Source organism: Pinus tabuliformis, chromosome 2_2 (assembly GCF_031772625.1).
Source record: "Pinus tabuliformis cultivar Carrire ecotype Pingquan chromosome 2_2, CPIR1, whole genome shotgun sequence".
NCBI classification, from domain to species: Eukaryota; Viridiplantae; Streptophyta; class Pinopsida; order Pinales; family Pinaceae; genus Pinus; species Pinus tabuliformis.
Genome location: NC_142300.1, coordinates 492,734,787 through 492,757,930, shown reverse-complemented (window position 1 = coordinate 492,757,930; position 23,144 = coordinate 492,734,787). Strand labels below are relative to the sequence as shown.

General features: G+C 37.6%; 1 protein-coding gene across 1 annotated transcript in view; it reads left to right on the top strand.

Moving 5' to 3' along the window:
* Positions 1–23,144, top strand: part of LOC149193526 (replication factor C subunit 2-like) — a 326,348-nt gene that overhangs the window by 123,519 nt on the left and 179,685 nt on the right. Inside the window, exon 11 of the mRNA XM_089407345.1 lies at positions 7,468–7,614. Within this exon, the coding sequence (XP_089263471.1) occupies positions 7,468–7,614 (147 nt within the window). The remainder of the gene's footprint in view (positions 1–7,467; positions 7,615–23,144) is intronic.

Here is a 23,144-nt window from a genome sequence, read left to right as displayed (position 1 = left end):
CTATTGAACTATTGAAGAACATATAAGAAGAATTGATCAAGGGTTTCCCCACATTGGGGTTTGTCCTTGGCTAGCGCCACATCTTGTGTCCTCTTGTCTTGGCTTGTCTTCTGCGATTTATGTTTATGTTCTATCTGCAATTTACTTTAATGATGATGTGATTGCTAATCTGGAAAAGATATTGAGCTAACTGTGAAAATTGAATTAAATTGCTCTAAGCATAGAAGATACCTAAACTTAACATGGTATCAGAGCTGAGGTGAAGACAATGCCCAAGCAAGAGTGAAAGAGCAATCATCGGAGACAGTTTGGAAAGGACAAAAGGATCAATGGATTCCTCATCCCTCTTCAAATTCACCAAGGGTGAAGTCGAAGCAGAGAATATTATCAGAATGGCGCAGTAGAAGATTTTGATGGCCTACCTAAAGCTCACTTCAATGGGAAGTCTGGATCTAAGGGTGGAAGGAAAGGCAAATGCCTTGGTTGTAATAAGTTAGGCCATTATGTGAAGAAGTGTCCGAGGTTGGGACACATCACTTGATGATGATAACAATCATTCCAGGGACATCTTCAATGATCAGAGGAATGATAGGTAATGCAGGTCATCAAGGAAACGACCGACTCTTTAGAGAAAGCAAGGAACCCCAGGTATGAAGAATCAAATGTTGTTTCTGATAAGATAAAGAAGCATTATCTTGTATTGGCCCTCTCGTTTAGATTCTTTGGGAATCTGGCTTATTGATTGTAGTGCTTCAAGGAACTCCATCAGATAGAAGGGTGCTCTCTCTAATTTTGTAGAGATGGAAGCAATCATGGGATTATACTTAGAGTCGATGCCACCTGTCTTGGAAAGGGTGTAGGGAATGTTACCCCTCAATTGAATGAGGGTAACTCGATTCACTTACAAAATCTCTTTTATGTACCTGATCACAAGTAGAACCTGGTGTCAATTTCGGCAATGGAAGTCAAAGGTTGCAGGGTGGCATTCATCGATAGAAAGGTATGTGCTTAAAAATAATTTTTTCTAAGATACTTTTGCGTTCAGGGTTGGGAATTTGTATCAAGTTGCAGGATGGTCCATTGGGGACCATATCAGTTGACACATCTCATCTATAGCACTGGAGGTCTACTTATGAGGCCCTACACGATGTGAGTCAGATGGTGACTCAGATGCCTGAATTCAAGAAGAGCATGAAGGTACATGTATGAGATGTACCGAAGGAAAACCTTACAAGGGGACCATTCCCCTCATGTAGCAGGTCCATAGGTTTGGAATAACCTGAGGAGTCTGAGATTCATGATCGGGAATCTCATGTATGTAGGTGGAAGAAAGCCCTCTATGGCTTGAAGCAAAACACCCTGGGCATAGTATGAGAAGCCTCTCATACCGACACCTTCTGAGGACGACCTATTTTTGACAGGTGCAGACCCTCTCATTTGCAGAAGTAAGAGGGAGTTGGATTCCGGATGTGGAATGGTAAACTGCAAGCTCGTGACTACCTCGAGGATCTTAACTTTCAAAAGTTATATGGTGATGATGCTAGGCCAAATTTGGGAAATGCCTCTTGAGTTTCATAAACTCATTTGCATTGATGTTCTTGGTGAACTTCCGTCCGGATATATCTTTTGCAGTTAGCATGGTGAGCTCATATTTGGCTGAGCCTCATTGGATTGGTGCCAAGAATCTTCTGAGATATCTTCAGGGCACAATCTATCATGGATTGAGATACACTGTCGGAAATATGAAGCTGCATGATTATTCCAATGCTGATTGGGCAGGTAATGTGGAGGATCACTAGAGCACTTCTCAGTGCTGGTTCTCTTTGGATTCTGCTTCGATATCATGGATGAGCAGGGAGCAGAAGTCGGTTGCTATAAGCACCACCGAGACCGAATACATAGCTACGAGTACGATCTCGTGTGAAGCTGCCTGGTTGTGGAAGCTCTTCAGTGAGCTGTTACCACTGCGATTCTATGTGACAACTAGGGGGGGGGGATTCGATTGTTGAGGAATCCCATATTCAATGATTGCTCCAGCAGATAGACATCAGGTACTACCTTATCTGGGATATGGTAAGTCGATGAGCTAGGAGGCTCCATCGCATTGAGACTGATGTATAGATCATAGACATTTTGTCAAAGCCCCGGGGAAAGGTCAAGTCTGTGACTTTCCTGAACGACTTGGGGTCGTTGAAAGACCTTCTTATAAAGGTCCTGCATATTGCATGCATTGAGCTCTGGGAGCTCTGGGGGGCTTGGGGTACTTATTGGAGCGACATACGACCATAGGGCGACTCACCCTTCCCTGGTGGTGTGCTATGTACAGGGTGAAAGGTTCAACCTTTCCCTATAGGTTGTGATACCCCGTGGCGACTTTGGGACAGGATGATTAGTTCTCTTGTGGGCCAGGATGATTAGTTCTCCTGTGGCGACTGTTCGATAGGATGATTCGTTCTCCTGTCGAGGCATCCTACCCATGCAGTCTGGGACTCATGGGAAGTACCTCTCATCTGATCAATGAGTAGGGAAATGGGGTTAGAGACCATAGTAGTACTATCTATGGACGCATCGTTGTATCTACCGTACTCCGTATGTTAGGATGATCTCCATTGATCTAGGATTAGTATGAGTGGTTTGAGACACTCTCCTGTGACATTGATCTAGGATCAATAAAACTGACTTCGGGTTAGTAAGAGTGATATGACACACTCTCTTCAGATGAAACTGACTTTGGGTCAGTAGAGAATAGTATGAGACATTCTCGATCATTTCTTCTTCTTCATGGTTTTGAGCAGAGCAGTCTGCAGAGCTTAGCAGAGCAGTCTGCAGAGCTCAGCAGAGCAGTTTGCAGAGCTCAACAGTGCGGAACAGAGCAGAGCTCAGCAGAACAGAGTAGAGTAGATCAGAGCAGTGCATGGCACTGATGGCAGAGATAGTATAGTCGGACATATGGATCAGCGGATGGAGTTCTCCCTAGTTGAGAGGGAGTGTTAAAATTGGCAACTAGGGCCAAACTCCATGTGGGTCATCTTATTAATGGAAGCTGATGTTTTCCTTGGATCCCTCTCATCGAGAGGTGTAGGATTGATCTAAAGATCATCCGATTCTGATAAGTATTCATGGAGATATGAATTTATTAGTGTTATAGGACAATTTGTCAACGTCGGCCTACAACCAAATAAACCCACTTGTGCTCAACATTTTAGTATAAATAGAGGCGGCCTTCAAGTCATTTCACACACTCACTCTTGAGATCTCTCTTCATTTTGTTTTGGGTTTGATGAAGATGAGATCTAGAGGGAGTGCCCTAGGTGATACGTTGCCCTAATAGAAGATGCCCTAGAAGCTGTCATGGACAAGGTTCTATGCTGCCCTGATGGAGAAATCTAATACGCAGCAAGAAGAAGGCTCACGCAGTCAGGGAGGAAGGTTTCATATGAAGCCTTAACGCTGGTATGGTAGAAGCCTAATGCTGTCATCTAAGTAAGGTTCTACGCTGCCCTAAACGTGACCTTCCTACACAGCAAGAATAAGCCTAAATGATGCCCTAACGCTGCCCTAACAAACTGTTCTAGGACGCAGTTTAAAGAGGGTTCTTATGTGCCCTGACTGCTGTAAATGCAAGCCCTAGCTGCAGTCCTATTGGGAGGACTAGAGCCTTAACCTAGCTGCTGATAATGGAAAGACTTGGCCATAGTTCGAGGAGATCTCTAGCAGTCAAAGAGAGCCACCATACGCTGCCTAAAAGGTTCCTCATCCACTGTCCAAACACTCAGCCTAATCTGTAGTTTCAAAGAGGCATCTATTTTCCCAGCAACAGTAAAAGGTGAAGGTTACAACCATTGAAATAAAGGTTTCTAGCAGTTGTCATTTGTGCTTCAAACTGCAGTCCAAGTAGGGCCAAATACTGCCCCTAGTCTCAGCCCTCAAGGAGGTCATCTTGGCCGCAATTGGAGAGGACCCTATCAGCCAAATGCTGAAGTTTAAGAGGTCCATAAATCTGTAAGGAATGAACCCTTAAATGCTGTAAGGAATGAACCCTTAAATCTGTAAGGAATGAACCCTTAAATGACAATGTGACACATTTGAGATTAGTTTTGGGCGTGACTGTGCAGCTATAAGGTTGATCTGTAGACATTGTTCTTCAAGGGTAGTAATTGACAATCTTGCTTGCTGCTGGGCTAGGCTACAGGCCATAGTCAACAGCATATTGTGTTATGGATTGCACAAGGATAAGGACTGCAGATTGATGTGTCTGCTTTTGTGGTCAGCATGTTAGACAGTATGGTTAGATGCAACAGTTGGATGCAACATGGTATTAGAGACAGTAGTGAAGTGCAACACAGTAATAAGAGCAACTTAGTGATTGGGTGCAGCACAATGACGGATGCAGCATGATGATGAGGAGCAGCATGATGATGAGGTGGAACACAGTGATGGGTGCAACATGGTGATGGAATCACCTTGGAGAATCAGTTGAAGCAGCATGTCTTCAACTGATCTCATATAGAGATGATCTATTCTCTTATCTAGAAAGTCGAAGTGTTGACTTCTATTGTAAATGTACTATCTCTCTTTCTCTCTCTGTGCTGAACTATTGAGGAACATATAAGATGAATTGATCAAGGATTTCCCCACATTGGGGTTTGTCCTTGGCTAGCACCACATCTTGTGTCCTCTTGTCTTGGCTCGTCTTTTGCGATTTATGTTTATGTTCTATCTGCAGTTTACTTTAATGTTGATGTGATTGTTAATCTGGAAAAGATATTGAGCTAACTGTGAAAATTGAATTAAATTGCTCTAAGCATAGAACATGCCTAAACTTAACAATTATAGCATTGGATCTTTGACATATTGATCTTTTTTTTTTTTGAGGACCAAACTTCACATTCTTTCCTTTTCTCTTAGCCATGGCAGAAAATTCTTGAACTTGTTTGCTTGGTCCCACATCACTCTTTGCTTTTAACTTGGTTTCTTCAATCTTACACAGTGACTAGAGTTAACATAATGGGGTGGCTCCCTTCTTTCCATAGATGCTTGATACAAAGTTGCCCCATTCATTAGGTAGTGCAATGAGCACCACCTAACTCTTATTCGGACATTATTTCCCCTAACTCTTGCGATTGGTTTGTTATTTCTGACAGCTTCATAATATATGTGGCTATTCCTTCTTCCTTTGGTACCTTCATCTTATATAGCTCGCTTCTTAAGGATATGACTTCTCCTGCGGTGCTTACGGAGAACAGTTCTACTAATGTCTTGTAGATTTATTTTGATGCCTTCAACTTTGATACATAAGGTATGAGGGGATCCTTGATACTATAAGGATCCTTTGAGCCCTTATTTCTCCTTTCATATTTTTAGCTAGAGCTTGAGCTTCTTCCTTTGGAGGTTTAGTATTTGAACCCTTAACATGTCCAATGACTTCATTTTTTATGAGGATCAAATCTCTCCTCTTCTTCCATGCAAGAAAGTTTGATGACCCAACCAATTTGTTGCTTTCCTTGTAAAATGAAGTCATTTTGATAGATTCAGACATAGATATAGAGATACTTGTCAAGTGAAGATACTCCTAGATGATGAAATCTTCAACTTGATGCCTTTCTTGATGATGTTGATAATAGAAGATGTCTTCCTTCAAGTATGCTTTGATAGTGATCCTTTGACTCAAGAAGTGGGAGATCACCTTGATTCCCCGATGATGCAAAGCTTCTTACCACTTCCCTTGGATGTAGAGACTTCAAGATGCTTCAATGTGTAGTCCTTCTTTCTTGGAGATGGGGTCCTTGAGATCTTCTTTTCCTTGAGATGATGATTGTAAAATGTGAGTGCTTCCCAAGAATGCTTCAAGTGTGGAACCCTTCTTTGGATGATCTAGGGTTTTGAGGTCTTCTTTGGTTCCTTCTTTGATAGTGCTCAGTCCTTGTGTATCTCTTCTTGATGTCTTCTTTGATGCATTGACCTTTCTCGGTATTCCTTTTGATGGTCCTTCTCCAAGATGCCTTTCCTTGTCTTGTCATCTTAGCTCTAATACCATGTTGAGAAATCTAGGGCAGCTAGATTAGGTGATTTCTCTTACTTTGATAACTGCTTGTGATGTATTTTTACTTAACTTAATTAGCTTCTTCTTTTTCTTGATTATATTTAGTGTTCTTATCATCAAACAACTACCAAATCATAAAGAACAATGAGACAAGAGGACACAAGATGTAGGCGATCAGCGAGGGCCAAAATCTCTCTCTTGAGAGGAAAACCCACAAGAATTCTTCTCTTCTTATAGAATCTTCAAATGACGAATTCCAAGATCTAAGACCCTTGACAAAGACCCCTTCAAGACCAAGTCAACCTTCTCCTTGATGAGCTTTTCCTCCAGTAATTTCTACTCCAACAACTTTGACTCCAACAATTTCTTCTGTAACTTCAACCCATTAGTTTCTTTTGCAACTTCGACCCAACAATTTTTTTGCAACTTTGACCTAGCCGTTTCTTCTGCAACTTCATCCCAACAGTTTCTTTTGCAGCTCTGACCCAACAATTTTTTCTGCAACTTGGGCCACAACAACTATGCAGTACTTTGTCTTGCCCAACAAATTTCTAGCACTTCAAGTTGCCCAGAAATTTTCCAGCACTTCGACTTGCCCAAAAACTTTCGAGCACTTTGACTTGCCCAACAACTTTAGAAACCCTAACACAAGAACGAGAGAGAGAAACCCAAAAACTTCGATCTTTCTTTTCTTCTTCTTTCTAGTAGTACGAATTGCTTCCTTGAGGCCGACTTGATCTTTCATGTAGGCCGACTTGCTTGAGGCACCATGACAAGGTCTTGGAGGGTCTTTGACTGTAATTTGACTCAAATAAATTTTTCTTTACAATGTGTAACATGCCCAAAGTATCTTTCATACATGACAATGACTCTTGTGACTTGTTGACTCAATGAGAAGCCCTAGAAGCACCCAATGGGTGCTTGACCTAAAAATAAATTTCTCTTGAGCATGAAACTCATGCCTCAAGAATGACAATAAATTTATTTTTCTCCTTAAAACAAATACATAAAATCATGATTACATATGTCATTATGAAGACTGAACCTAGTTACAGATTTCAACAGAGATTGCATTCTGAATAATCTTTCATTCTGAAGAGATGTTAGATGTGCCATATTGTTTGCTTTCCATCCATGATGCTTCTAACCTTTTGTTTCTGATTCTGTGCTTGAAATGCATTTTGTAAGAATGCATCCATGGACTAAATTTTAGTTGAATAGCATTGCTTAAGCAAGAAGATTGAACTAAGATAATTTGAAAGAGATCTCAGTGTAACAAAGAAACTGATGAATTAAATTACTTCATTGTACATTTTTTTATTAAATATAGTCTGTATATTGCCTTTGAATGTTGAATTCTTCAGTTATTTAGATTGGGACTAGATTTTTTTTACACATGTACTGATTTTGTTTGATTTTTTCAGATAGTACCAAAGGAGGTGGTCCAATCATTGTTTCAAGCATGCAGAACTGGCCAATTTGATTTGGCACAGAAGGAAGTTTCAGACATCATAGCTGAGGGACATCCAGCATCCCAAATCTTTTCTCAGGTTTTATGCATCTCTTTGAAAGTACAAATGATATATGAGTTTTGCGTAGCTCTTTTATTTATAAATTTTGCCCTTTTTTATTGTGGTTGTAGTAAGTTACTTTTCTAGAGGGAGAAATTACATCCACCACAACAAAGCAGGTGGCACAAAGTACATTATAGAATGGTCCAATGACTCTTAGTGTTGGACATATTTGACTGCACGAAAGAAGCAGTCATCAAATATTTGTTGTAGGCCCATTCAATCTAAGGTTGCCTGGAAATCAATATAACAAATTAGACAAATTATGGGAAACAAAATACATAATTTCTGTACTTGAGGCCTGGGCTTTTATGTCTCAAGACCTTATACACAAATTCTGCAGTTGAGTTCTACTGCCTGCAAGGGGACAGGGTTATTGTCATTTTCAGGGTGCCTCCATTCAACATTGCTTCTTTTGGTTTGTGAGCAACCATGAACCAAGTTTTGGAATTGCACCAGTCAGTGAATATATCTTTTCTCAAGTCATCATTGAATTTTTGTAGAGCTTTGGGGGGGATGATGTTCAGAGGCTCATGGTTGCCTTAAACCATCTGTGCTTCCCTGGCTTCTTTTCTGACATCTACTCTGATTCTCCTCAAGAACAATATTGCTCAGGGCGTATGCTCTTCTCAATCACATTCATGTGATTACAACGGTTGGACTCCAGGCACTGCCGGGCTCAAAAATGGTGCATATTTGCTTAGTTAATATTTAGGAAGGAACATTTGGACTGAACAAAAGTTCTTTCTATTCTTTCAAACTAAAAGGAGGATTCCATGAACAAATGTCAAATATGCATGAAAACAGATTGGATCATTTGAAATGTAAAAGCCCTTCTAAGCATATGTTCAAACTTAAGAGAGAAGCCTGAGTAAATTACTCGCCCATTGCACTAATTGTTTGTTGGCTAAGTCGATGCTGAAGCGTAGTGGTTTTGGTTGATGGCAAAAGGTGCATGTGATATGCAAGAACCTTGTTCTACTAGTCCATATTTTGACTTCAATTCATGCTTTGTGAGAGACACAAACCAAGCATTTTTATGTCGATGTTGTGGCTCACATTGCGTGAAACACTGTTTCTAATATTGTTAGGGTGACTGTTTGTAAGCAGGTATTTGAGGTAGAGATTAGCATACCGCTCGTGGCACATTTGAAGTCAAGTCTCCACAACTTTTTGGGTATATCGGTCATTTTGGGTTCAATCCCATGTAGAGGTGAGGGTTGGATGAGATACAGGACAATGCTACTAGTATTGTGTAGAGTTTCGGTTGGAACTACAAGCATGACTTCCATTAGTGTGTTGAAGTTTTTTGTAGCTTCAGAAGTGTTGAAGCATGTAACGAGTGTCGGTCTCCGTAATTGTATTTGTCGAAAGAAAGAAAAAGAATTTTTTATTGTAGAAGTAATTGACTTATTAAAGCATGGGTTTTTCATGCTTGGGTCAATAGTCAATAGGTGAAAGCCTCCATCGTAGGCTTCGAGGTTTGTGTCTTAAAGTCATTTTGTTGTAGGCCCTTCTTGGGCTTATTATGTTAAAAGAAAGGAAAATTATACAATGTAATTACTCCTCCACCAAGTCAGCTTCAAGGAATTCTAAGTCGGCCTCAAACATCTAACAAGTTGGCCCTATTGAAGATGGTTCGACCTAGAAGACTATATATAAGCAGAAAGCTCGATCTAGTAAGGCATCCATCATCAAGGACAAATTCAATTTGTAATTGCAAGAAAAGAAGTAGTGCGAAACATGTAAATGAAGAGATCTATTCCATTGTAGAAGGAATAAAGGACATCAAAGATGTAATAGTGCGAAGTTGCAGAGATAAGAGTGCAGGCTGAGAAGTAGAAGTATGAAGTTGCAGAGATGAGAGTGCAGACCGAAAATTTTAGAAGTGGTAGAAAGGAGATTCCATTTGGCTTGGATATTGAAGTTGATTTTTCATCTAGTCTTCTTAAATGCCTGACTTGGTGGATGGAGGAAAGTCTGTCTTGGTCATCTCAGCGTGATTTGAATCTATTAGTGGAAGAGTTTGATTGGTTTTCCTCCTTCTCAGGGGTTTTTCCCTGGCTGAGTGCCTACATCTTGTGTTCTTTTCTTGTGTCTGTGATCTTCATTTGTTTGGAATTTATCTTGATGATGACGAAACATAATAATAACAAAAGGAAGTAATATAACATCACATGAACTTGTCAATGTAAGAGAAATCAAACTAAATCAGGCTGCCCTAGATTTCTCAACATGGTATCAGAGCTTGGTTCGCTTGCATAAAGGGCAGTAAGAAGGTCATGTTAGCTTCAAGACAAGAAAAGAAGGGCAACTATCTAGGACCGAGTTCCTAGTGGAAAGAAAACCAAATTTTGGGCACATGTATTAGCCCTCACCACAATGATTAAACCGCAAGAAGAGCAAAGAATTTTCGAAAGCCTAGAAGATCTATTCTAGAGGTTCGAAAGGCTAATCTATTAGCCTAAGGCAGGCTGAAAATCTTGGTAAAAAGAGTGAAGGTCTAAGTCGAGTTTACAAGGACTGAAAATTATTATCAAGATCCGAATTAAAATACCACAATGATCCAAATTGTTCAAATTCAAGAATTGTTGTGACAGTTAAAAGATAGTATAAGAGAAGCATCAAATACTTGTTGAAACCTTCAGACAGAAGCCAAGACTCCTCCATAGACCTGGGCATGAGAATGCATTAAAAGGTTACATACTTAAAGAAAATTCATAGTCTTGTACATTGGTGTAGAAGCTGAGGTTTGGTGATTGAAGGACACAATCCTATATATACATATATATATATTCCAAATCTGATTAGTCACATAAGGAGCTGAAGACTTGTGAGTCATTTTGTTTGATCAATCATGTATATACAATCACCATATTTGGAATAAATCCACAAACCTATACCTTAATTATATAATATTGAAGCCAAGAAATTGTGATAAGAGGATGCAGTCCTGAGACTTATAAAAAAATTCGAGCTTGAACAAACCGACCTAGAATCAACCAATCTTGAAATTGGTGAATCATTGAAACAAATCAAGGTCTACAATCCTTATGGAGAAATGACTGGAGAATTAGAAGATTTGTAGCAACCTCTACTACAGTCAATGAAAATGCATCCAACATTTGAGGACCAACTCAAAGCCTTCATCAAGTAAGTATTGTTACTACTCTTTATGTTTTTAGTCATCTAACAATGTGTATGCAGTTTGCAAGAAAAGGCAACAAGCTCAAATAGAATATCAAGATAGAGGTATGTAATTCTTGAGGTATGTATATCATGTTCATTTGTTAAAAGGTAAATGTCTTAGGATTTAGTTGTTTGTATGATCCTAGGATTTGCAAAATTATATATAGGGAATGTGAATAGTACATATGATAGTTTCTCTCTCATTCACTTGTTCCCTCTTAGAAACCCTATCTCACAATTTTCTAGGGTTTATAAAATAGTTCGTGATATATGACAATTCTTGGCAATAATGAAATTAAAAAGATGTCTAGATTTTGTAACTCAAATCCCTAGGAACTCACTCTAATGGAAATTCTAGATAATTATCACACTATTGTATTTGCATATTTTGGTTGTGCTTGTCAATTAATATTGCAGGTGTAGTAACTTGATAAATCAAGTTGGATCTTTGGACTCATGGGGAAATGAACCATGAAGATACTATCATAATTAAGAGGGAGCCTTTTAAGGTTTGTAAAAGAAGCAAGTCAAGGTATGTATTTAAGTACAAGATTTTTTGTAAGTCTTCATCATTAAAAGATGTAATCTTTTGAAATTTGCTTCGTATTACTAACTATCTTAGGCCTAGGGTCTTGTATCATAAAGATTCGTGTTAGGGTGGTTAATCATTAGATTGAATCTACGTTCCTTTTACTATCTCTTGCCATTTGTTCAATTTGACGAAACCCTAACCTCTAGGGTTCACTATAAAACCCTAGCCTTTTGGATGCTTAGAGTATGTTGACAATAATAATGAAACACTAGTCTACTTAGGGTTTGTTGATAAACTCTAGAACATATAACGATATCCTACTCTCTTTATGATTAGGATTTTAGTAATGTAATGAAGAAACCTTAGCCTTTTAGTGTTTGTCAATGATATCTAAGTTATATAATGAAATCCTAAATTTTAGGGTTTGATGAATTAGGGTTTATGACAAAACCCTTGCGATAGTCAATGTTGGGAAATAAAACCCTAGGTGTATGAGCTTCTGCATAATTGAAGGACTATTATGGTAAAATTATTAGAGTTTCATGTGTGTACGTAGGGTTCACGATGAAAACCCTAGTAAGAGATTGATATAAGGAAATATTAAATGAAACCATAGATATGAATTGCTAGTATGCTATCTTGATTGTTGATATTCATGATTTAGTTTTTTTTAATGAAGTCTAGGGTTTGTGACAAAACCCTAGTAGAATTTTACATAAAATTCAAGGGATAATATTGAAGATGTAAAGTGGTATGATTGGATTGCTAATATCTAAGGCTTTAAGTCTCGATATGGAATCTAGGGTTTACAACAATAACCCTAGTAAATTGTTGAAGACTAGAATATAAAAGATGCAACCCTTGTTGACTATGAACCTAACTAGGTTTAGGTATTTGATGTCTAAAGCTTGATTATTTTGATGCTTTCATTATAATGACATGATTTTGATATAGTTGACTTCATGCTTCTGTGTATTTGTACTTGGCTGTACTTGCTTTTAAATATTTGCAGGTACGTAATCTTCAAGATGTTAATAATTGAAGATGACTTGATAGTAATGATGAGCATGGTGGATGAAGGAACAGATAACCTTGTTGCCATGAGAAAGAATGATGTCCTTGAAGAAATGAAGCTTTGAAAGGTTTAAGTTTCCTCAATGTTATGAAGTTGTTGATCTCCCTAAGTTGAGAGGGAGTTTGGATTAAAGAAAGTGTATATCTCTCTAGTTGAGAGGGAGGGCATAATATGACAACTAAGACCTTGAAAGAAGAATAAAGATCATGGCTGAAGCATTACAGATATATATTTGTAAGTGGCAAAGTTGTAAACAAGACTTAGATGTTTTGGAAAAAGTTCCAAGGATGATTTTGGTGCTACTTTAGAAGTTAAAGAAGAAAGCTTCTGACGAAGATGTGTTTGGATAATATGGTGATGACCTAAGCAACATCAGAATGATTGAGGACCCCAGAGGTTTGTATTAAACATGTATATATAGTGAAAGTTTATTATTAATTTGGGTTGTGATTGTGCAGGATCTCTCCATAAGAAGGTTGAACATTTTGAAGCATGCTTGGACTGGTGGATATATCTGATTTAGTTGAAACTTGATATGAGAGATGAAGCATCTTGGGGCGACAAGATGCTTGGGAGGACATCTAGCCGAATTGTGATGATGTCTAGATTGTGAAGTAGGGAGGGTGGCATTGGTCTTAGAGCTCTAACCTTGGATACGCACCTAGATCCATGGATTGGTGTTAGAGTGGAAGTCTGATGGTACCTAGAGTGGCTGAAGCTTGGAACACACCTTAGTCCCAACTAGATTAGATAGCTTGGTCAGGTATCTAATCTGTAAGCACTGCTTGTGCTGTGACTCTTCGTAGAACATATCATTTTGAGATCATCGTTGTACCTTTGTATATATGTAATTATGAATACCTCCCTATTTAAGAGGGAGTGCTGAAGAATGTAACTAGTGTCAGTCTTCATAATTGTATTTGTCAAAAGAATGAAAAATAATTTTTATTGTAAAAGTAATTGGCTTATTAAAGCATGGGTTTCATGCTTGGGCCAATAGTCAATAGGTCAAAGCCTCCATTGTAGGCTTCTGGGTTTGTGTCTTAAAGTCATTTTGTTGTAGACCCTTCTGTTAGAAAATCAGAAAGGCATAAATATTTTCTTATATAGATAATTATTTGTGATTCTTTTATCTTTATGTTCTTCTTTTATCTTTTAATTCATCAAGTAATTACCAAAACAATAACACAAGGACAACAAATGTAGGCGGACAGCCAGGGCAAAACCCCTATCTAAGGGAAAACCCAGTCAACAATTCTTCCTTAAGTAGTTTCTCGAGATAATCAAAGACTCTAGATCCAGACAAAAACTTCCTCCACACCAAGTCAACCCTCAATCCTTCTTGCAAATGATAGTTCTTCCAAAGCAAATTCGACCTAACAGCATGAGCAATAACTTCGGCCTAATAGCAACTTCAACCCAACAGCAGTAGCAAAAACAACTTTGACCAACCTAGAAAAACTTCGATCTCCCTTGATACACCTCAGAACTGAGTGAGAATTGTCCCAAAATTTCAATCTTGAGGTCTTCTATCTCCTTCTGGAATCTCACACTTCTTTCCAACTGCTTTTCTAGCTCTTTGTCAACTTCGCACTTCCCAGCTTCCAGCTTCAGAAATCGAACTCTGTGTGAGAGAGTGGGATGCTCCAAATGAATTCGAACTACCTTGTATATATAGCCTTCCAGGGAGGTCAAATTAGTCTTCTTGAGGCTGACTTGATCTTCTTGAGGTCGACTTGATGTGGAGATGACTAAATTCATTTTTGACTCATAATTAATTCTTTTTACATTATTCAAAAGCCCAAGAAGGGTCTCTTTTAATGTACAATGACTCTAATGACTCAGAATAAATCCTAGAAGTCCTCAATGGGAACTTTGACCTAAAACATGATGACCCAAACATGAAACCCATGCTTTAATAAGTCATAACAATAACAATAATAATAATAATAAAAATATTTTCTTCATTCCTTTGATAAGTACATCTCAAATACATTTATGAAGACCGAACCTAGTTACATATTTCAACACTCGCTTTTAACTAGGGAGGTATTCATCAGTACAAGTACAAGGAAGAACTTAGAACACATGAACCATGAAGAATTTTAGGAATCGCAATGCCATGGCCTAGATTCTTGACTAGGGCAATCTATCCAAGGTCCTTCAACAGTTTAGGCACCGCAATGCCATGGACTAGATTCCTGGCCAGGGAAATCCATCCAAGTGGGACTAAGATGGACTAAAGCTTTCAACCTCTCTAGGTAGCATCACGCTTACTAACCATCAACCCAAGTATCTAGGTGCGTATCCGAGGTCAAAGCTCCATGACCAATGCCACCCTCCCTACTTCAGGAACTAGACATCAACACATAGTGTTGGCTAGATGTCCTCCCAAGCAATGTTTCACACCCAAAGCCTCAAATTCCTGATTATTCTAATCGATAACAAATCTTCCTAGATCAAATAGATTAGCAACGAATTTCTCCAATCAAATTGGTTGACAATACTGAGCATGTAAAAACATGCTATCAAACTTCCGAGAGATTTACATATACGTACACAACCCCAATCTGTAACAAACCTTCAAATGTACATAAATAGATACAAACCTCCGTGGTCTTCCAGACAACTAGATGTTGCTTCTCAATTTATCACAGTAGGACTTTCAAACGAATCTTGACAGAAGATTCCTCAATCATACATCTTTCTTTCCTACTTCACATGCAACAACATATTCTACAAACAAATCCTGCTTTTCTTAGCAGCCCTCAAAAAGTATTCTCCAATTTCTTCTTTCAAGGTGTCCATCATGACTATGATATGCCCTCCCTCTCAACTCGAGACTTGTTTCCATGAAGACAAGAGTGATGTGTCCTTCTCTCACTTATGGCCTTCACTACGACTTATGGCTGTTAGTCCTGGTCTAGTGCATGACACATGAAGTAGAGAACCATATCCATCACTCCCTCTTAACCAGGGAGGATCTAATCATTCCTATATAAGGAATATACCCAAGCTCCCTCTTAACCTAGGGAGATCAACTTCTTTTCTATGATATCGGAGAATCACTCATGGCTTCCAACGTTCTCATCAGAGTTATCATGATCATGATCATTCACATCATGCTTATCACATCAACTTTGCTTTATGAACATCTTCACCATGTTTGAAGATTATGTACTTGCACAAATTAGATAACAAGTACAAACAAATCTATAGAAGCATGAATTTAACCATATCAAAATCATGGAAACATTCAACTCAAACTTAGTTACAAACAAGAGACACATACTCTTCAACTTCTTACTAGGGTGTTTGTCATAAACCCTAGACTACTTCATCATGAATTTGAGCATTTCATAACAACTTTCATTACATCTAGGGTTTCAATTTTTCTTTCAGAGGTATGACATAACCTATTATATCATGTTGCAAACCCTATAAACAATTTAGACAAATATAGATCTACAATGTATCTAACAACTTCATAAGTCATATGTTAGACTTCTCACTAGGATTTAGTGCGAGATCCTAGATTTCATATATGAGCTTTTAACAACCAAAACCAATCACAGCTCAATTCAAAGTAACAACATGACTAGCTTCCACTAGGGTTTGTTGCAAACCCTAGATTTTCTCAAACAATCAAACATCAATCATAACTAAAACTCAGATTTCAACAATCTTACACAAATCTCAAATTATCACATAGTCATCATATATCAGAGATTTGGACTTCTACTAAGGTTTGTTTACAAAACCCTAGAATTCACAAATACTATCATCCTAGAGAATCAAACTTTGACTAGAGCTTAGTTCCAAACCCTAGGACTCATGACCATCAACAATTAGGTCAACTCATATATCTAGGATTCCATCATCATGCACAAGCATATCATAACATGTGTTAGTCAAACCCAACTATACAAATATCAATAAGAGTTAGACATATAACAAACTTGATTAGACTAGGGTTTGATCGGACAAACACATACATGCCAAGGATTTCATTTCTAGGACATTATAAGGGTCTTGCTTATACACCCTACCAAACCCTAATGATCTAGGGTCTAAATACAAAACATAGCAAACCCTAAATTATCAATACTTCAAAGGTTTGGGATTTCAGACATCACCATTCAACCCTAACAAGTTAGGGTTTCCATAACCATACCAAAACCCAAACATGACTTCATCAAAACATCAAACATTTTCTTTCAACAATAACCCTAAGTAGGTTAGGGTTTCACACATAATCATCGACATACCCTTAAGTTAGGGTTTTTACAATGAACCTTTCTAGGGTTCCACAAGAGTAATCAAAGATATTGGATTTCAGAGATCTGTGGCTTGAATCTTTGAATTAAAACTGTGGATTCTCCGGTCAATAATTCAAAATCAAAGATATGATGAGGGTAGATTTATCTAATGATGAATCACCCAATCAAGAATCTTTAAGATTCAAGAAAGCTAGACAAAAAGATGTTAGTAATAGTTTATCAAGAATGAATATGGAGAGAGCAAAACTTGTAATTCAAAACATACCTCTTGTTTCTTAACAAACCTTGTAATTCCAATGCTTTGTCTTGTGAGGTCTTCTTCCTTGAGTCTTCAACAAGTTTTCCTAAACAAGGAAAATATGAGTAGAAATGTGATTAGTATTTAATGCAAACAAAACTAGATAAGTAAGGAGAACTACAAATAAAGAAAGGTAATAGGATACTTATCTTTGGAGGTTGATGAGGGCTCCCTCCAAGCTTGAGGGATACCTATAACCTTAAGAACAAATAAAAATGTTTTTCCAAAATATGTTAAACCTACAAAAACTAGAAATCAAAAATGAAATAACTAAAGCTTAGATCAAAGGACTTAGTAGTGTAAGTCCCTTAAATCCAATTCTTTGGGCTTAGTCTTCTTTGGAGATCCTTCTTTAGCTACATTGGCTTGATCCCTGCTTCTTTTCTTGTTCTTTGGATTGTCAGGAAAATCACTTCTATAGTGACCCATTTTGTGGCATTGGTAGCATTCTATCTTGGACATATCAACTTTCCTTCTTGGCCCTCTTGACTTCTTGGAGTGTCCTTTTTTGTGAGAAGCGGAGTATGCATTTGGAACCTTTTCTTCTTCATTGTTGGATACTAATGAGATTCTCATTTCTTCTTGGGTGCAAGCATTCCATAACTGCTTGAAGGTGGGAGCTTCTTTCCAACTGTTGAGACCTGAAGCAAAAGAACTCCAAGTAGGTGGTAATCCTAATAGTGCAGTGATTACTAGCTCCCTTTTTGGCACAATTTCATCTATGGCTTGAAGTTCATCTCTAATTCTAGATATCCTCACAAAGAAGGAAGCCACAATATCATCCTTTGTCATTTTTGTAGTCCTTAACTCATTCTTCAAACTTGCTACTTGACCAATATTTTTGATAGTGAATAATTTTGACAAAGCTTCATACATTTCTTGAGCATGATCTATATTGAAAATGTATGGGACAAGATTGTCCTTTATGCTTTCTACCATCAGTGTCATAGCCAATATCTCTGACTCTCTATACTTCACTTTGTCTGCATCACTAGATTCTTTGGTAGGTCTCTTCACCTTTCCTTTGACCAAATCCAAAACCTTGTTCTTTTCAAGAATGAGGTCAATTCTCTTCTTCCAAGATCTGTAGTTTGATGCTCCTTCCAATTTGTTCTCACTCTTTATTGTGTTAGACATTGTCCTTGAAGATAGTGAGCTTCTTCTCTTATAAGAGCTCCTTATATGATCCCTTGATCAATCCTTTAGATTCCTCGCAGTAGATACTCAAAACTACCTTTTTTTCTTCTTTACCAAAGCTCTGATACCATGTTAGAAAATTAGAAAGGCAGAAAGATTTCTTATATAGATAATTACATGTGATTCTTTTATCTTTATGTTCTTTTATCTTTTAGTTCATCAAGCAATTACCAAAACAACAATACAAAGACAGCAGATGTAGGCGGACAGCCAGGGAAAAACCCCTATTTAAGGGAAAACCTAATCAACATCCTTCCTTCAATAATTTCTTGATATAATCCAAGACTCTCTACCCAGACAGAGACTTCCTCCACACCAAGTCAATCCTCAATCCTTCTTGCAAATGATAGTCCTTCCAAAGCAACTTCGACCTAGTAGCATCAACAATAGCTTCGACCCAACAACAGTAGCAACAACAACTTCGACCAAACTAGAAAAACTTCGATCTCCCTTGATACACCTCAAAACTGAGTGAGAGTTGTCCCAAAATTTCGATCTTGAGGTCTTCTATCTCCTTCCAAAAACTCGCACTTCTTTCCAACTCTTTTCTAGTCCTTTACCAACTTCGCACTTCCCAGCTTCCAGCTTCAGAAATCGAACTATGTGTGAGAGAGTGAGATGATTCAAATGAATTTGAACTGCCTTGTATATATAGCCTTCCAGGGAGGTCGAATTACTTTTCTTGAGGCCGACTTGATGTGGAGGAGACTAAATTCATTTTGACTCAAAAAATAATTCTTTTTACATGATTTGAAAGCCCAAGAAGGGTCTCTTTTAATGTACAATCACTCTAATGACTCAAAATAAATCCTAGAAGTCCTTAATGAGAACTTTGAAGTAAAACATGATGACCCAAGCATGAAACCTATGCTTTAATAAGTCATAATAATAATAATAAAAATATTTTCTTCGTTATTTTGAGAAGTACATCTCAAATACATTTATGAAGATCGAACCTAGTTACATATTTCTACTCCTTCTTGGGCTTATTATGTTAAAAGAAAGAAAAATTATACTATGTAATTACTCCAACAAGTTGGCTTCAAGGAATTCTAAGTCGGTCTCAAACATCTAAAAAGTCGGCCCTATTGAAGATGATTCTACCTAAATGACTATATATAAGCAGAAATCTCGACCTAGTAAGGCATTCATCGTCAATGATGAATTCAATCTGTAATTGCAAGAAAAGTAGCAGTGCAAAACATCTAAATGAAGAGACCCATTCCATTGTAAAAGGAATAAAGGACAACACAGATGTAAACGGTGCGAAGTTGTAGAGATAAGAGTGCAAACTGAGAGTAGAAGTACGAAGTTGCAGAGATGAGAGTGCAGGCCGAAAATTTTAGAAGTGGCGGAAAGGAGACTCATTTGGCCTGGATATTGCAGTTGATTTTTCATCTAGTCTTCTTGTAGGCTTGACTTGGTGCATGGAGGAAAGTCTGTCTTGGTCAAAGGGTCTTGATCGTCTCAACTTGATTTGAATCTATTAATGGAAGAGTTTGACTGGGTTTTCCCCTTCTTAGGGGTTTGGCTTGGTTGAGTGCCTACATCTTGTGTTATTTTCTTGTGTCTTTGATCTTCATTTTTTTGGCATTTACCTTGATGATAAAGAATCATAATAATAACAAAAGGAAGTAATATAAATCACAAGTACTTGCCAATGTAAGAGAAATCAAACTAAAAGAAAACCAAATGAAGCTGCCCCAAATTTCTCATCAGGAAGGCCTTCTACATAGGCTTGGTGTCTTAGCATGTAGAAGGTAATTGATTGCCTCTTTAGGTGCTTGCTTGGTGGATTAAGTGATTTATGATTTCTTTCGTAACATTAACTTACAAAAAGTACAATAATTAATCAAATTAATTATTGTGGACTATTAGGCTAAAGTTCTAAGGATAAATAATAGAATTATTTAAGTGATTTAGATATAATATCAACCATTGATCTCAAGTTTGTTGATTTTTTGTAGCATCGAGAGTTATCCTTGCATGATGGCAAAATGGCTCTCCAAGTTGTTGGTTTTTAGGGCATCCTCTAGACTGATAATTATTTCTTATGAATTAAGTTAATTTATTAATTGTGTTCTTTTCCATCATAAATCATTTACACAATGGAGCTCAACAGTAAGACAAAAATCCATAAGGATCATGAAGAGACAACTACACACAAAAAACAACAATTTACCCTGGGAAAACCCACATGGTGGAAAAAACCCAACAATCCTTTCCTTATAGAATCAATTCAACAAGGGAGACATCAAAGTCAAAAACTCTAGTGCTGACTCGGTCCATCCTCCTAGTCAAGTCTACTCCACAAAAGTGCTTTGTTTTGCTATCACTCACATAGTGCTATAGACCTTAGGAGTTTGGTCATTCCACAAGAAGTTGTCATTAGAGAAATTTGACCCTTCATGACAAAGATTTATCCATAGACATCTTCCAAAACTCAAAAGACTATAAGTTTGTCTTCTTGAGCCCAGATTGCTTGCCTAGACAACAAAAAATTTATTTCATAAGACGAATTATTTTCATTAATTGGTTAGGACAAGTGCCAATATATAGGTTCTTCTTCCTTGCTGAATGGATCTTCCCAGATTGAGCCGAATTGACTAGACAAGCCAAATTAGCCAATTCAAATTTCCAATTGAACTTTTAACTGATCTTTTATAGTTGTATTTTCAGTTATTTAGGTATTTCTCAAACATGTCACAAACAAATTACTGTGTAGTTTATTTTGTTGGTACTAAATGTTGGGAAATCTAAGGAGTTGAGTTAAACGATTTCCCATATTAATGAATTACTTGTAATTTTGTTTTCATTATTAGTATTAGATCTCTTAATTATCTTTTCTTATCCTCAAGATTAATGCCAAGCAACAAATAGAAGAACACAAGATATATGCATGCTTCTAGGGCAAAACCCCCTCGAGTGGAAATCATAGTCACAAATTCTTCCTTCATTAGATTCAAGATGAGACGACCAAGACCCTTACAATCTAGACCCAAGACATCCTCCATCAAGTCATCCTTGTAACTGTGAGAGCACTGAGTCATCATCACTGTGGTAGCACCGAGTTCATCCCTGTGCCTAATCCGAGCTCCTGAAACATCCTCTCTGAGCTCCTTACTGTGATACTGAAACACCTTCTCTGTAATCCGAACTACTCACTGTGGTGCCACTGAAACTATCCAAAGAGCAAGCCTTCACTGTTGTGACAGCGAATCCTTCTTACTGTGTTTGCACTGAAATCCACACTACCATACTGTGATATCCGAACTGCAATTTCAGAGATAATTCGAACCTTTCTTCTGAGATATATGTGAGCTTCTTCTTCTGTGATAACCGAACTTGTACTTCTGTAATTTATGCGAGCTTCTGTTGTGGGTAATGTGAAAACCTCAGCTTGGTATATATAGTAGTTTGTCCATAAATGAGCCGACATGACATTTTTGAAGAGCAGTGTCACTTATTTTGAGCTGACATGAGTTCTCTTGAGGGTTGCTGACTTGATGAGGATTCTTTGAAGCCGACAACAAGGAGACCTTGATGAGGAGGAGTCTTCAAACAAAAATTGACTTTGACAATTAACCTAAAGCCTTCAATGGAGGCTTGATATATGACATTTGACCTAAGCATGAAACCCATGATTTAATAAGTCAGATAAAATAATAAAAATTATTTTTGATTTCTTTTGACAAATATGTTACATTTGACTCAAGTAGAATACTGAAGACCGAACCTAGTTACATTTTCCAACACTGAATGTGAACATAAAATGGGATATATATAGGGAGAAGCCAACATCAAACCAACAACTGATATCACATACAACATCTCATACACAACTTGCTGTAGGTACTGTTGTACCTTAGGAAAACAATTTCTTAGCTGTGTAGAAAATTGTGCTTAAGACATTAATGTTATAGTTATTGTCACTTGTTTGTCACTAATTGTATGTTGTGTTCTTAAATGAAGGACCTGGGATACTTGGTTTTTAACCCTCAATACTTAAGAAGACAAGAAAATCTCAAAATGCCATTTGATTGTTGAATATAATGATGAATGAAGAAAGCTTAAATAAGTCAAAGACAATATGCTGTTTTACATAGGATCTACTATCTGTGACACTTGGAGAAGTTATAGATAATATGCTGTCTTACACAGAAATTACTCTCTGTAACTTAGAAGAATTGTAGAGGTGTGAACTTCAAGTATAGGAGCGCTCTTTTAAGGGATTTTAACTTCATTTACATAAGCAACTAAAGACCCGCCAGCTTCTATTACCATACTTAAAGGAAGAAAACATAAGATGACACATAATAGAGAAGTCACAAAATCATACCCAACAATGTATTGAAAACTTATGATTCTTCATTAATCACAGTTGTATCAAGAATTCAGTGGCCTAGTATCCAGGTTCTCCAAAATCCAAACCCTTCTCTCTAAATTTTCCTTTTTTTATACCTTATGAGATAGTTGGTAGTCATCAAAACTGTCAAACTACTTAACTATTTTCGTAATTGTCTAAAGTAAAAATTACTACAGAGTATTAAACAGAGGTAAAAGACACCTCATTCTAAAGAACATAAAATAACAGGAAGTAACAAAAATTAGAAGATGATAGCAATTCTCCGTTTGAATCTGTATCTTTGAGCTTTGACAGAGCAGTGGATGAAGGGCGAAAAGCTTTGGAAGCACTGCGGGGGGTAAAGAATGTATGGGAGCCTCAACGAGGTTGAACCCCCGCGGTGATTTCTGGCTGCACATTTCGATCAACCATGTTAACGTCACGGTCAACTGCGGGGGTCGAGCTTTGACTACCTTTGTGCTAATTACTTCCCCACGCTCGCCTTAAAGGACTTATCAAACTATCGCTTGATTACACATCATGAACTTGTATGACATTAACGAGGGCTGGCCCACGAAACTTTAATAATAACACTCTGATTCATAAAACCTATC